The 15170-nt window shown below is 43.5% G+C and overlaps 1 protein-coding gene across 3 annotated transcripts in view; it reads right to left on the reverse strand.

The window, feature by feature from the left end:
- ATP2A3 (ATPase sarcoplasmic/endoplasmic reticulum Ca2+ transporting 3) overlaps positions 1-15170 on the reverse strand; it is a 120964-nt gene that overhangs the window by 50829 nt on the left and 54965 nt on the right. For all 3 annotated transcript variants that reach the window (XM_067537861.1, XM_067537860.1, XM_067537862.1), the window contains exons 4-7: positions 13656-13760; positions 11829-11967; positions 3937-4017; positions 1478-1563 (exon numbers count right to left, since the gene is read on the reverse strand). In XM_067537861.1, the coding sequence (XP_067393962.1) occupies positions 1478-1563; positions 3937-4017; positions 11829-11967; positions 13656-13760 (411 nt within the window). The remainder of the gene's footprint in view (positions 1-1477; positions 1564-3936; positions 4018-11828; positions 11968-13655; positions 13761-15170) is intronic.

Consider the following 15170-nt stretch of genomic DNA (forward strand, 5'->3'; position numbering starts at 1 on the left):
TGTTCTGAGAGGGCTAGAGAAATTGGACAGTGAGTCAGTGGACAAGTCTCAGGAAAGAACCCCGGAGTTCTGATTCCTAACCCTGTACTCTAATTGGCAGGCCACATTCTCTCCCTACATGATGAGTTACCTGTTTTCTGCTTTAGGCTCAAAAGTCTGTACTGAAACCCCATATATAAACTCCTCCAAATCTGGCAAGTGTTTGAAATCTGATTTTTTTTAAATAGCCCCCTTAAATAAGATGGAGCAAAACCCCATGTTGCAAACACCTTTGAATTTTGGAGCATTCAAATTTCAGATACAAATTTTGCAACCTGAGTCCACCTCTAGTTTTGCTGTTTCAAATTTCCATTTGGGACTTAAAAATAAAAAATCCTGAAGAGAGGCAAAAGTCAGGAGAATCTGCAGAGCTTCACTTGCTTTTGCAATGAAGTCATGAAAAGGAGTGAGTTAGCATCTTACTATTTTAATAGGAAACCATAATCCAGACTTAGGTTGCTTGAAATTGGCCCTCCTTTATCACCAGTTTTACACCAATATAGCGTTATTTCTTCTTGAGCTTGTGTGGCAGGCAGGAAGGGAATCAGAACCCATGAGTTCTGCATATTTAATCATGAAAGTATGCGACACCTCTGGTCGATGAGTTCAGATGAAAACCATAAACGCGAACATTGGGATTTTTAAAGGAGTTAGGTATCAAAACTCAATGGGAGATGAGCACCTAACTCCCGTAGGCTGCTGCCTTTGAAAAATCTCCACCACAAACAGTAAAGTGAGAATTGCCCCAGTGAATGAGCCTTAGTGGAATATCCTTTCACTAGCAGTGTAGATTGTAATGCTGTGGGGGTAAGGTTTGAAGCTAATCCCCTCTGGCATGCCTCCGATACATTGAATTAAATGGTCCTGCCACAATCCATGACAACTGAAAGGGTATGGCTGGCTTGGGGGTTATTTTTGTTCTCAGTCTCATTTAAAAAGAAACATTAATTAAAAAAAAAAAACCCACTTGGCTCATGGGCACAAATGTATCTCAAAGACCAAAGGGACCTACAGGGTTGACATACTATAGATACAAGATCCAGGTATATAGCATGACCACTGTAAAATTCCCATCCAGTTATTCCTTTGTAAGGACCCTCTAGTGCACCACATACAAGACTCAGATGTGCCTGGCCTGGTGAGTAGATGACAGGCTATCTTTTGACAACATGTCAACTGTTAAGGATGGAATTTTTTGACAGCATTCAGCATTGACCTAACTGTTCCCATTGACTTCAACAATAACAGAGTTAGTCCAGCACTGAGAACTTACGAAATATTCCACCTTAAGTTGTCGGTGTCCTTCTGTGAACAGTAATTATCCTTTACAATTTACTGCTCAAACTTATACACTCCCATACCTGCCTCTCAGGTTCTTTACCCTCCGGCTGTTTCTACAAGACACAAGAGAGGAGGTGACAGATGTGAAAAGACTTACAGAGAAAAGCATATTCTTCTTGTCCTGATTAACAGCCCTGGGGTCAGGGATTGGGTCAGTGTGTTTAATCACAGACACAGATTCACCTGTAGAGACAAAAGGGGAGAGAAAAACCATTTACAGGGTTTCCTACTGAGATTCTCAACACAGATCCAATTCCAACAAAGACTTGAAGCTTCTGTTGGTAACAATACATAGCCTTGAAAATAGATCTTTGGCATGAAGTCATTCTGTTTGGACATTCATCAATGAGATGTTACAGCTGGTCCAGTCATCTGTTCACTTTGGAGAGAACAGTTATGGGAAAAGAACTAGGTTAAACTCAAGTGAAAGTTACCAGAAACAAAAAGCCCTTAAGCCAACAGCATACTTTAACAAGGTTAGGTGAAAATTTTGAGCCAGAATGTGTAAAGTTAGGCACCTAACTCTATATTTGGGCATCTAAATGGCCTGATATAAGTTTGCAAACAAGTCCCTGGCCCTACCCATAAATTGCTGCCCTGCTCACATGCCAATAACAACAACATTGCTGTCTGAATTATTGTGGTTTGTATCGTAATAGCATATGGAGGCCCCAGCCCCACTGAGCTAAGCACTGTACAAACACACAGCAAAAAGTTTTTCATGGTTCCAGACAGGTTTTAACTGCTACCAAATAACTGGTGAAGACTTCTAAAGAGGAACTGGCACCAGAGACCAAGTGTTGTTCTGCTGAATCTCAGTGAAGTTTCTTCTCGGCATTAATTGTGTGAGGAGATAGTTAAAGGGAACAAGGATTAGTATTTTGTGCGTTGGTTGGGGTCTGAAGGGCTCTCAAAAACTAATCCTAAACTGTGGGGTGCTTCACAAAAGCAGGAAAATATCACTCCTAAGGGTGACAGTGAAGATTACACTATCTGCTTTTCTATTTTGAAGATATCCTGAAAAATCAAAGGCTTCTAAAATTAAATAGTCTTTAGTCCAAAAACCTTCTTTTGCATCTGGTAAGGTTCAGTCCTGCATTGGCAGGGAGACCGGCTACCTCATTATTGCTGTTTATTTGTACTGCAGGAGCGCTTGGAAGCCCTAGTCATAGACCAGGACCCCACTGTGCTTGGCACTGTACAAACAGAACAAAAGATGGTTCCTGTTCTAAGATGCTTACAACAATCTGAGGAAATAGTTTCACTTATTCAAGGACAACTGAAAGCCACAAAAGCTAATCAATGGCTTCAAAAGGAGGTGGAATCCCTTGTGGAATGTAATGAAAGTATCCAGAGTGCTTCTTCCGAAGGTCTTTATTTTGTGCTCGGAGCACAAAATAATTTTGTTCCTCCACTGCATCTCGTCACCTTGGAGGAGAAAGTTCAATTAGCACAAAACCATCTCTCAGGGAGCTTGTGCTCACGTCCCTTTAGATTTAATTTTGCCCATTGTTTTCCCTTCCCTTTAGCCACCTCCTAAGCTAATGAATTTTTAAAGTTAGATGAAAAGGAGAGTTGGAGTTCAAAGTCCTTTTTTGGGCTGATAGGATTATTACCATTTCCCCTCTCCCCCCCTCCCCATAGCAGTGATGTATAATGTTTAATACCAACATGTAGTATTTCAAATACTTCTTTAATCCATATTTTTAAAAAATTCCCCTCACCTCAATGACATCTGATTCTAGCAAATATCACACATCTGAAATGATTAACTCTTTAATTGCTACACAAGATAGACATAAATCAAGCAATATTTGCTTTCAAGCCACAGTTCAGTACCTGTGTAAGACAGCCACATACTTTGTTTGGCAGTATGATGGGTAGCCATCACTAATACAGGGTTGGAGTCTTAACAAAATCTCGCACACTCTCAAGATTTTAGGTTCCTCTTACTGAGAGTCAGCTGTGGGCCAGTGGTCTAAGCATGAGACATGGAGCCAGGATCTCCCAAGTTCTAATCCCAGCTCTGCCTCTGATTCCCCTTCTAGACATGTCACGTAGTCCAGTGCAGAGCAATTTTGAAAATCTTGCCCCACCTCCGCTCCCACTGAAAATGCTCATTGACTTGAATGGGAGCAGAGTCAGGCCAACGTTGAACACATTTGAAAACCCCACCTTTAACCCCTGGGTTTAAATTGTTCCAGCTGTAAAAAGGGACAATAACTGTGTTAACCAATCAGCCTCACAGGAATATGGTAAGAATTGGTTTGCCAAGTGTCTAGATTAGTTAGGTAACCATTTGTGAAGTGTTACAGAGGGGCTGGCTAGCCACCAGTCTCACCAGACAGGTGTGAAAATGAAAACATTAAGAGAACTGACTTTTTCCAAAACAGAATATTTGATACAAATATCCCTAAAGGTTCTGTGGGCGTGAAGGTTCTTAAAACACCAAGTCCAATACAATCCACCCCCACCCCCATGCAGGACTCATTCCAGTAGCAGTAGTCCTACAAGACTGCCATGCTCACAGTAACAGCACAATACCACTGCCCATACCTGTGAGAATGGACTGATCAACCCGTAACGTTGTGGATCTGATCTCGATGATCCGGATATCGGCTGGCACCTTGTCACCAACTAAGAGAGGGAAAGTGGAAGAGAAATGCCATGAGTTAAAAGTGTATAATCTATGACTGAACTCAACCATAGCAAGGGAGGTACATAAACTAACCATCAGAACTAGCAAGAGGAAAGACAGTTAAGGCATGGACCTTGGACTCAGAAGAATTGTTTCAATTCCCAGCTCTGCCACAAACTTCAACAAGCCAGTTAATCTCCCTGTGCCTCACTTTCCAGTCTTTAAAATTAGGATAATATTACTTTCTGTTTCTGCATTTAGATCATAAGCTTTTCAGGGCATGAACCGTCTCTTACTACATGTACACACCGGGGCCCCAATCTTAGGGTTTGAAGGCAAATCTCCCCACTGTAATGCAAACAACAGCTGCCTGTTAATTTCTTCTTTCCAAAGCTAAAGACCAGCTCTGAAATCTACAACTTCTTGTTTCATAAAAGCTTAAGAGATGCAATTAGTTGCAAACCACCTTTGGTAAAATAACGAGGTCTCCACTGAGGCTGGCATTTAGTTATATTTATTTTATAAATACACAAGGCAGCACTGAGGCTGACAAGGGGCAGCTGATTGTGTAGCAAGTTTTCTGTCCATCTCCTCCTTTTCTCCCTGCAGATCTATGGGATATTTCAGCTGTCATCGTCACGTGCAAAATTGAGCTTGAATATGGAAAGACACAGTAGGATTCAGGGCAGGACATGGAGAATTCACCAGGGACTGTGTAAATGGGTGAGTCTCATAGCATTTTTGGTGGGAAAGGAACAGATAACCCCACTGCCATTATGTGTAACTAACCCCCTCTGTCCCAAATAAGTTTCCTTACTCAGTAAACTATTGGTTAAGACGGAATTCTGACACCAGCTCTTCTATTCAGGGTGGTCACGGGGAAGAGCAGAAAGAGAAGTGGCAGAGTCCAGAATTGAACCCAAATCTCTTGAATCCTAGTCCAGTTCCTTAGCCATACAACCACACTCTTGGACATGGAAACCCAAGTTGATGAACATGAATGTTCCCTTAGAACAGCTCCTAGCAAAAGCCTTGGAGATAAGAGTGGCCTAGTCATCAGTTGTTTTAAACAGAAAATAATTAATCTGGTGTAATACACACCTATAATACACTTCCATACAGAAGTGTTGGACAGGATGGGAGGAAAGAACCACTCCCTGTCCTGGAATTCATTTAAGTACATTCTGGGCAGTGGCTACATAATGCGGATAATTTAGTAGATAACACAGGTAACAGTCTGAAGGAGGGAGAGAAGAAAGAGGTAATCAATATCCAGAATGGAGATGCACCAAACCTGATACCACAGGCATCCTGCCACCTTCCCAGTTGTTTGAGGACTAAAGGCCTGACCTAATGTCCACTGAAATCAGTGGGAGTCTTTTCCACTAACAACCTCAATGGGCATAGAATCAAGACCAATGGGGTGAATGCCAGATGACATACTATACACTGTTTAGATGAGGCCTTTGGACTAACCTAGAGATGGGTGAATCTCTTAAGATTTGCAGATTCATTTGGGATGAGTATCCTAAGTGTGGCTTCTGCCCAACCCTCTTGGGTTTGCCACGCTGGGCTGGGATACCTTAGGAGAACAGATTCTGTCACAAGGTTTTGGGAAATTTCTGCTGCACACACCACGTGCACATCTCGGATGACATCTTGGCTTTTCTAATTCTGGTCCTCACTGGAATCCAGAAGTATGAAAGACTGAGAAAGCCTATGGTCTGGCTCTCTATGGGTCCTAAACAGCAGGGAGAAGAGGAGGCAAAGGCAGCATCCTCTGTTTACCTGCAGTTACTATAAGAAAGAGGAGAAAATTTGACAGTTGCATGAGAGAGCCAACAAATTCCTGTTTTCTGAATGTCTGGCTCCAATCCCCTAATACGGGAACCAGTTACACTCCCCCTGTGAGAATGTTCAAAGAAAGAATGAGCATTAGGAGCAAATGAAAATCTCCAAAATAAGAGGCACTCCCACTAGCCTTGGGGCTAGCCATCTAAAGATGGCACATGAAGACTTTTGATAGCTGATTCATTCAAAGGCAGCTGGCTAGGAGTTCCAGAGCCTTTCTGGACACTTTTACAAAATCTACCCATTTGTATACTCATGTACCAATTCATCTCTAGATAACCACCCTCCAAAAATCTTGTAGCTTGTCTACACACCGTTTTTGTGCTGCTATGACTATTAGCAGGATCTGAAAAGAACAGGTACAACATCTATAATGCTGTGATTGGAGCGCGATAGATGCCGAAGAGCTAATAGCTTGATAGCAGGGGTCAGAGCTGACGCACATGACCTAAGCTCTAAGGCTGATCTTGCTGGACCCACCTCGAGTGCTGAGAAAAAACTGAGGTTGCCAGTGGTGCCAATGGCAGGATGGAAACAGAACTATCCTCATGAAGAGAGAATCAGCCCACTAGCCTGCAGTGCAACCGGCCCAATAATTTTTTTCCACTGGGTTGGTAACAGTTAATGCTCATTCAGGTGAGAGATTTATAAGTAGCTTATTTATTTAGCACACACATTTTCTTCTCCCAGGGCTAGCAACGGGCTGTTTTGCTTCGAGGCATCAACTGTCCTTAGACAGCTGCTAAATAAAAGCTAATCGTTACCAAACCAAAGGCTGCAAGTTTCCACTGCTGTGAAGGCCAAAGGAAAAAAGTTTGCCTGAAGCCAATGAATAAATGTGGCTATAATTTCATAATGGACAGGCAGAAGAAAAGTGAGAACACCAGCATCAGAACTGGTTAGTAAATCTCACCAGGCACATTGCTTCTCTCTCTGCCTTGCTCAGCAAAAAGACTTGGCCAGGGCTGGCTCAAGCCAATCTTTTTATACCCCTGAAACTCCCAGGGGTCCCACTGTGGTGGGCACTCATGTAAATGTAGTAGGTGGTAGATACGGATTTCAGTGGGACTTGTAGAATAAGATATTACTCAGCATTGTCGATAGCATGGGAAACCAATCACCTTATCTAACACGTTGCCAGTTATCTCTTTGCTGTTATATGGCACTGATCACCACAGCACCTGACGACCTCATGATCTTTAATGTATTTATTCTCACGACACCATGTGATGACACTCACTTTACAGATGAGGAACTGAGCCACAGACACTAAGTGACTTGCCCACAATCACACTGGAAGTCTGTGCTGGAGCAGGGAATTGAACTCAGATCTCCTAGGCTAGTGCCCTAACCACTGGTATATCTTGCCTCTCTGCGCCAATACTCAATTTCATTTCTTACCGTGAACTTTACCACCACCCCCAGCCAAAACAGAGACAGCTGTGGGAGAAAAGAGCTGCGACCAGCTTTAAGAAATCTGCTCTTAAGGCAAACCAAAACACCATCTTTAATGACATCTGAACAAACGATTTCAATTGTTCTTCGTTTTACCCACTAGGCAATGATTTTAACGAACCCAAATCCTACACTAAACTAGACTGTAATGAGTCATGACAGCAAGTGCTCCAAGCGGTATCCCATCCAGCAGATCAAGGAATGAACCATGCTCTGTCACAATGCCTCTCTCTGCCTTGCGCTGGGCAAGCTGTAAATTACTTCTCCTTCTCAGGGAGTAATTTGCTCTCCTCTATGCTCCTGATCAGCTAACTCTGGCCAGTGAGTGTAGGAGGCTCCTCCCATTGGTTGCAGAACAGGGAGTGTCTGGCATACAGTGCTTGCTCTACCTGCTGTTGCTAGAGACCCAATCTGAACAAGGAAATCAGGGGTGTTTCCTCCTCCCCACTTCCCCAGGAAGGGCTGTGACAACAGCTCATCATGCTAACCTGATAGTTACAATTTAATGTTCCACACTCATGGCAAAAATTAATGAAGCTCACAGCAGAGAGAGCTCATTTTAAGCTATCAAAGCATTGTATTCCATTTTAAAATTGACAGTCACTCCATTATTGATCTGGGATCTCCCAAGGGGATAAAACCCAAACCTTTAAAAAAGGTAAGTCAATTACACACGGTTTGCATTTCTCTCACACGCACACTGAGATCGAATCACCTCCTCATTAACAGGGCATGCGACTGCCTGGACAATTTAGCCAAAGCCAATAGAATTCACTACTGCAGGAGGTCAGAGCATTAAATGTGGTGGCAAGGATGAAGAACAAAAAGCAGAAAGTGTAGTTTTACTTGCTAAATTGGGGTGATCAAATATCACCTTTCAGGGCATCAGCTAATTGCAACAGGGGTCAGGAAGGAATTTCTCTCTCTCACATACAGGGGGAGGTGGGATGTGTGTGTATTATAGCACAGCATTGAATAACTGCTCAGGTAACTATGTTTTTCACCTTCCTCTCCTCAACCATCATGTATATGCCACTGCTAATGGAAAAAATGCTGGACGTTAGTCCTAGCTAGTATATACATTCGTTCCCCTTTAGATGTGCAAATGTGTCAGCTACCAGAATTTAAGGGCTTACGTCATTTTACACAGCACTGTCAATCATGCCCGTCAGCCCGATAAATTATATGAGCTGGTTCTCATGCTGCATAATATAAGGGCATTATAATTTGCTCAGTTAAATCATGAATCCCCAGAGAATGGCTCAGCTGTTTCTCCACCACTTTTGATGCTGTTGGTGTAATTAAAACAATTAAAAAAAAATCCGCAGCTCATTCGCATGCAATAAGCATTTGATATTGGGGGAGAGGCTGAAGGAGGCATCATGACGATATTTAAGTAAGTGCTCTATATAGTTAGAGGGGGAGGGAGACGGGAGTAGCAGGCTGAAGTGCCGGTGGAAGGCAGGCAGGTTGGCACAAGGAGTTTATGGCAGTGATAAAACAATTATTTGTATTGCAGTAGCAGCACCTACAAGGTCCCAGTTAGGGATCAGCATAATACAAAAGATCTCATCCCGAAGAGCTTACAGTCCAATGTACCCTGATTTAATCTCCCTTCGTTCTTTATTTCAAGCTCTATTTCTGAAACTTCTTTTTTTTTTTTTTTTGGAACAAGCTTCATTCTTTTTATTCCAGTGAAGCGGGGGGTGTGGTACTCCTCCTGGGGACAAAGAGGGAGACAGAGACAGGGCCCAAGCGGAGCGGCGGCCCACTTTCAGCACCAAGTACTTTAATGACTTCTGATTGCTAGAGTCAGCATTCTCCTAAAATCCCACAGAGACAGCCAGACCACACCGCTTGAGATCCTAATAGGACAGTCCTGGCCGAGACCGCTTCCCCTGGTGGAAAAATCCCTGAGCTGTTTGGCCTGCAACAGCCGCACTTTACAATTTGTTCTTTTCGAGGAAGGCGCAAGCCTCCCTTTTCCACAGAGCATCTTGGCCAGCCAATCCCCACTGGCTCAGTTTGCCCGCATAGAAAGGGAGCTTTGTGGAGCTGAAAGACTGCCCTGACTGTTTTTCCAAAAGGAACATCCCCAGAAAACCAGATTGGATGAATGGAGCCCCGAAAGAGGAACCCTTTCTCCATTGCACATGTCCCTGGTGCTCTGTTTCCTCCCCCCCACCCAGAAACTAGGGAAGTGACCCCCAACATCATCAAGACAACAACCTATGTTTTCAGGCCTAGCAGAATCAGACATCACTTTATGTGCAAACAGTTCACGGTTCCTTATCCACACACAGTTCAAAGCCAGTTTATACTAACATCAGGCCATATCCCCAAGCTGGCGTTCATCAATGTAGTTGCACTGTGGAGATACGCCAATTTACACCAGCTGAGGAGCTGGCCCATGATCATCTCCTTTATCCTCTGTGAATTATTTTTAGATAAATATCTATCTTCCAGATGAAGTACAACTGGAAGACTTAAATAACACCGAATTGGACTAGTGCACAAGGAACTGCAGCATTTTTCCACTAGCAAGCCCACAAAAAGGAGAAGAACAGATGAAGATGAGGGATTTGGAGAATTAAAGTGGGTATTACGAACAAAAAAGAAAAGATTTACTGGCTAATTGAAATGTTCCATTTGGGGGAGTGGTGGGGTTTAGCAAACCCTGAACTTTAATAAGTATAAAGAATATCACATGGAGCCAAAAGAAAAAATGCCTTTATTTAATCCTCCAGAGCCTTCAATACTAAAGGGTAAAGAAAGAATTTAGGAATACAATCTTACAATGAGCCTAATAAACATAGGGCTCGATTCTGGCTGGGTCTGCACTGATGCTCAGAGGAGTAGGGGACAGGAAGGATTAAGGCACTGGACTGAGACTCAGAAAATCTGGGCTGTATTCCTGCCTCTGCCACATACTTGCTGTGCGACGTTTGGGTCTCATTCCAGCCCCTTAGTATTCTCCATCCTGCACACTCCCGCTGGGTTGGTTCACTGCACAAAAGGCACAAGGGCAAAGGGCTAAACCCGCGGCGAAAGGCAACAAGGCAGGGTGGTCAACAAGGCTTCCCCTGCGGGTTTGCTTGCAATGGCTGGGAAAGTAGAAACCTACATGAGTCATTTCTCAGGCCAACGCAGAGCAGATGAAAAAGGGAATCTGTTTAGCACCTTAATCCCAACAGCTGCTTGTGCAGGAGAAGGACAGGTGGATAAGCCATATGATGAAGTACACGAATGCAGATGGAAGCTACCCAAATCCAATCCAAAAGCACAAGTCTCCCCAGTGCTCACAAGCCAACGCTTTCCCCTCAGCTTTTCCTGCCTCTGCGCCACTTATCTTCCATGAATAACAAACCAAAATTACCAAGGACTCCAGCCCCCACAGACGGAACAAGCGATATTAAAAGACATTAAAAACCCAGCGCACATAAACGTTACACTTGCATTGTCTGCACATTGTCAGATTCTACTGCAAGGTGCTGTGGGCTGGCCTTTCATTTCAGTGTTGTCTGGGTGGCAGGTGTGCAAAGAGAAAGAGTTATTTAAAGAGAAGGGAAATGACATGTAAAATTAAACACTCTTCCAGATAACCAGCTTCTCGGGAAACCCTGGATCAAAATTCATCCCTCGTGCAACCCCATTGATGTCAGTACATTGCACCAGGGATGTGTTTGTATCTTGCTCTCTAGTGGATACGGACCCGGACTGGGAGTCAGGATACTTGAGTTCTACGTTCCCTGACTTTGGACAAGTCACTTCACCTCTCTGCATCTGGTTCCCCAATTGTAAAACAAGGAGAATGATGCTCCTCTTTCCTTGCGCAGCACTCAGAGAGCGAAGTATTATTGCTCCAGGAGCAGCTTCCCCAGAGCCGTGTGAAGAACAACGCTCACAACCTGGCTTGCTGGTGCCGTGCCTCTGGGTCTGCAGCTTAAAGTCCTACTAGCAATTTTTGGTGCCGCATACACCATTGCAAGCTCATGTCTAACTGGACGTCCAATATCACTCAGAGGTCTCTTTTGGCATCCCCACTTTCTTCAGGTCTCCTTCCCAATCTTAGCATGTTTTGGATTTAGACAGACATGGAAAAATGAAAGCCTGCATGAGGGCTTCATTCCCCCCCTACAGAGATTCAAGACTCAAGATGGCTACTGTTATCCCACAACCCTTAAGGGAGACGACATTTTCTTTCACAGAAAGCCATGCAGATCAAAGCATAACTTACTTCAGACAAGCACAGTCAGCACAGTTTAAGCCAGCACATAATGCTGGAGCAGTTCCTGTTTCAGCTCACTGCACCGTGACAAGGCTGCTTCAAACAAAGTTGCTCAAAACCAAAGGACCAGGGTGACGGTTGAGTTTCGCTGCATCTTCAGTTCAGCTCTAAACTAACTCAGGGTGGGGTCACTTCACCTGCAGACCAGCGGGATATTTCATACCTCTGCGTACAATGTTTATCCAAGGAGAGAAGGGGTGGAGCTCGTTACCATACCTGCCACTTCCACGATATCCCCAGGAACAATATCCCGAGCCCGGATCCTCTGGACTCCGTTCCTGTCCGCACGGATCACCTTTCCCATTTCTGGCTCATATTCCTTTAAGGCTTCGATAGCACTCTCCGCATTTCTCTCCTGTAAACACAGCGTGCTGCAGAACCTCAGGCAGTTGTACCAGTTAGGTGGCGGTAATGGCAGTGCTTAATTTGTAATGAAAAAGGCGCCGGGCCTCAAGCAGTTAGGTGCCAGTGCTCAAGTAATAATTTTACTTTCATAACTGACGTGGCAAGGCCAGAGGTGGCACAAATTAAGGACTGGGTGATGGTGGTGGGTGGGGTAGCTGTTGATAAGCAGCCCTTCTCCGATGCTTACCAAGAACAACAACTGTTGTGGAGCTTAATGAGCAAGTATCTGGCAAGTGCTTTGAGGTTCTTGCATGGGAAATGTTATGAACATATAAAGGAGCATTAGTATTTTGGAACTACATCAAAATGGAACAACAGGATCTTGAAATAAAACATCTAGAACAAATTATCCTTGAACCTAATTGTATCTTGCTCCTAAAAATATGGATATTTTACCCAGACACATTTAGGCTCAGTTAGCAGCACCACTAAGCACTGGATGCAGCAATTATAATATCTCAAATAAGCCTGAAATTAAATTAAACAGCAGCTTTAAAATATGAAATAAAACCCCTCAAGTGTCCTCCACTAAATCAGAATGGATGCTACCTTGCAAGACGATCCAGGGAACAACAACAGGCAAACGAAAGCATCTGACAATGATTCCTACTTCACTTGGGGAGAATTAAGAAGTTTGCTTAATGAAAATGCATTTGGCCACTGCCAAGAGCTAAGTGGCATTTAACTCGGTGGTAAATAAGTGCGACATCCTAAATTCCAAACTATACAAATGGCCAAATAAAGATTAAGGGATGACAACAACAATTAAATGTAGTAAATGTCACTCTTCTTCTGTTTTTATTCAGGATGGCATTTTATATCCTTTTAAAGTTCTTGCAGATTTTTTTTTTAAAGCTAGTTCCACAGGGAGAAATTCACCAGCACAGGGCCTATGCACTACTCGTTAGTTACCAACCTTGCCAAGACCTGACGAACTGAACCACTGTTCTCAACACTGGTTTTTGTTTGGGTTTTTTGGAGCAAGTTTTCCCTTGTGCGGACCAGGCTCCAGCTGAGAACTTGGCTCCTCATTTTAATTACTGTTTGGCAATTAAAAGGTTGCTTTAATCTGCCTCAATTTGGTTTCACATTTGCCTTACCAGAATTTCTCCCGTCATTCCTTCAGTGCCCCACTGGCTCATTTTTATTTTTGACAGCTGCACAATACTTCTCTCACCACAGGCCTGTCATCACTGCAGAGTTAACTTGAGTTATAACAAGTGTTAATCCTCACCCGAGTCCCTTTCACTTGAGCATGCTGGTTCTTTTACCTCACGTTGGCTGGCTCGAGAGAGGGTAAAGGCTACAGCTCGAGTGAATACAGCTTGCCAGTTGTTAATGGGAAAACTCTGTGCTGCTCATACAATCACCCTGTGCAGCTTGTGTGTTATTTCATAGGGTGACGGCTCTCACTCGAGCGTGGCTAGCTCAAAAAAGAGTGAACTGGATTGTAGGAAACTCGAGTTAATTCTGCAGTCAAAACCTAGCCATGAAGCACAGTTCTAACTGAGCAGCTTCTGTTTCCAGTTAAAGAGCCAGGAGTTTCATTCAGGCAGGTGCCTGGCAAATAGTTCCACTGCCCCAACCAAAATCAGTGCTTGTAGGAATTAAAGAAGGGAGGCCAAAGCGATTACGTACCTGCCACACCCCCACAACAGCATTGGCTATGAGAATCATGATGATGACAACTGGCTCTACAAACGCAGTGGTGGTCTCTTCACCTTCTTCAAACCAGGCCAGGATCTGCAGAGTGGTATGACATAGAGTAACTCTAGGAACTGCTTGCTGTTTAGGGCATGCCTTAAACCACACTGAACTTAATGACAGTCCCTCCTTTGCCTTCCCTAGGCTTTGGAACATGGGTCTGAATGCAATTAGTGTTAGACTCCGTGGTTCAGCAAAGTATTTGAGCATGTGCTTAAACTGAAAACACACGATTACTTGCATTGCATTCAATGTAATGGGACCACTCAGGTGCTTAAAGTTACGCGTATGCCTAAATAGCTTGCCAAATTGGATTTTTTTTTCACATGAGTTTTTACAGTCCAGAGGCAACCAGCATTATGAATCAGATGATGAGGCAAGAAAAACACAAGTGCTGATTTGAAAAAAAAACCTCACACCCATATTTTCACTCCCTTGAGCTGCTTGTCAAAGCATTTGTATGTCACAACAAGCCTATAAATCACTGGAATGTCAGCCCATTCAAAGGCATGTATGTATCAGAGGTTCCCACTCCCATGTTGATCTTTCAGAAGGGAGTCCATCTGCAATGCCTCCTGTCAGAAATCAGTCCCACCTAGAACTGATGAAGGACTATTACATGGCACACTGGTTTTCTTGCCAGCAGTCCTGAAGTGCCATGTCTGGCTTAAAAACACAGCAGCCCAGGATCTGATCACCTGTTGTGTTGCATGGTAGTGTGTCATTTTCACAAGACAATAATTGGCTGATATGGGATGCCTTTATTAAAAAATAAAACAGAGGGTGGGAGGTTTGTCAGATGGTTGCTTATTCAAGTGAGCTGGAAACCAGTTTGTTAGCTCACCAGCTCATGAATGGCTCACATTATGGTTCACTGACATACATTTGGGCTTGGAAGGAATCAATATTGTATGGTTTCTTTTCAAAGAATTCCAGTAGATCTGTTTATTTTCCCCCTAGATTCTCTCTTTATCCACTTAAGGTTTTGCACTAGCAGAAAATAAGATGAAGGCACTAAAAACTCCTTATTCAAAATGTTATGGCTGTGCAAATGAGGATTCAGAAATAATGGCATCTCAAAGTTCTATTTAATAGATTTCTCTCACCTGGCTTGCTCGATACCACAGACAACAGCAGCATGTACCATGGGCTTGTTCCAGAGCCCACCGAAGTTGATGGAAAGAATCCTTTTAACTTCAGCTGGGTTTGGATAAGTCACCAAGTATTTACCAATACAACATAATACATTTTTCTCATTTTCCCCTCTCTGTACGCTTGGGTAGCAGCTATGGGACTTTTTTCCCCTTGGGTTTTGAGGAGAGAGAAATCAAGGAACCCTAATGTACACTGATTAAAATCTATTCCTTCCACTCTATGCATAAACCCCCCTGTCTCAGCCAGTAAATAATTCTGGTGCATGACTCTGGGCTCTGTTATTATGTTCAAACC

Source organism: Emydura macquarii, unplaced genomic scaffold (genome assembly GCF_026122565.2).
Source record: "Emydura macquarii macquarii isolate MOO-44397 ecotype Brisbane River unplaced genomic scaffold, CSIRO-AGI_Emac_v2 contig_450, whole genome shotgun sequence".
In the NCBI taxonomy this organism is placed as follows: Eukaryota; Metazoa; Chordata; order Testudines; family Chelidae; genus Emydura; species Emydura macquarii.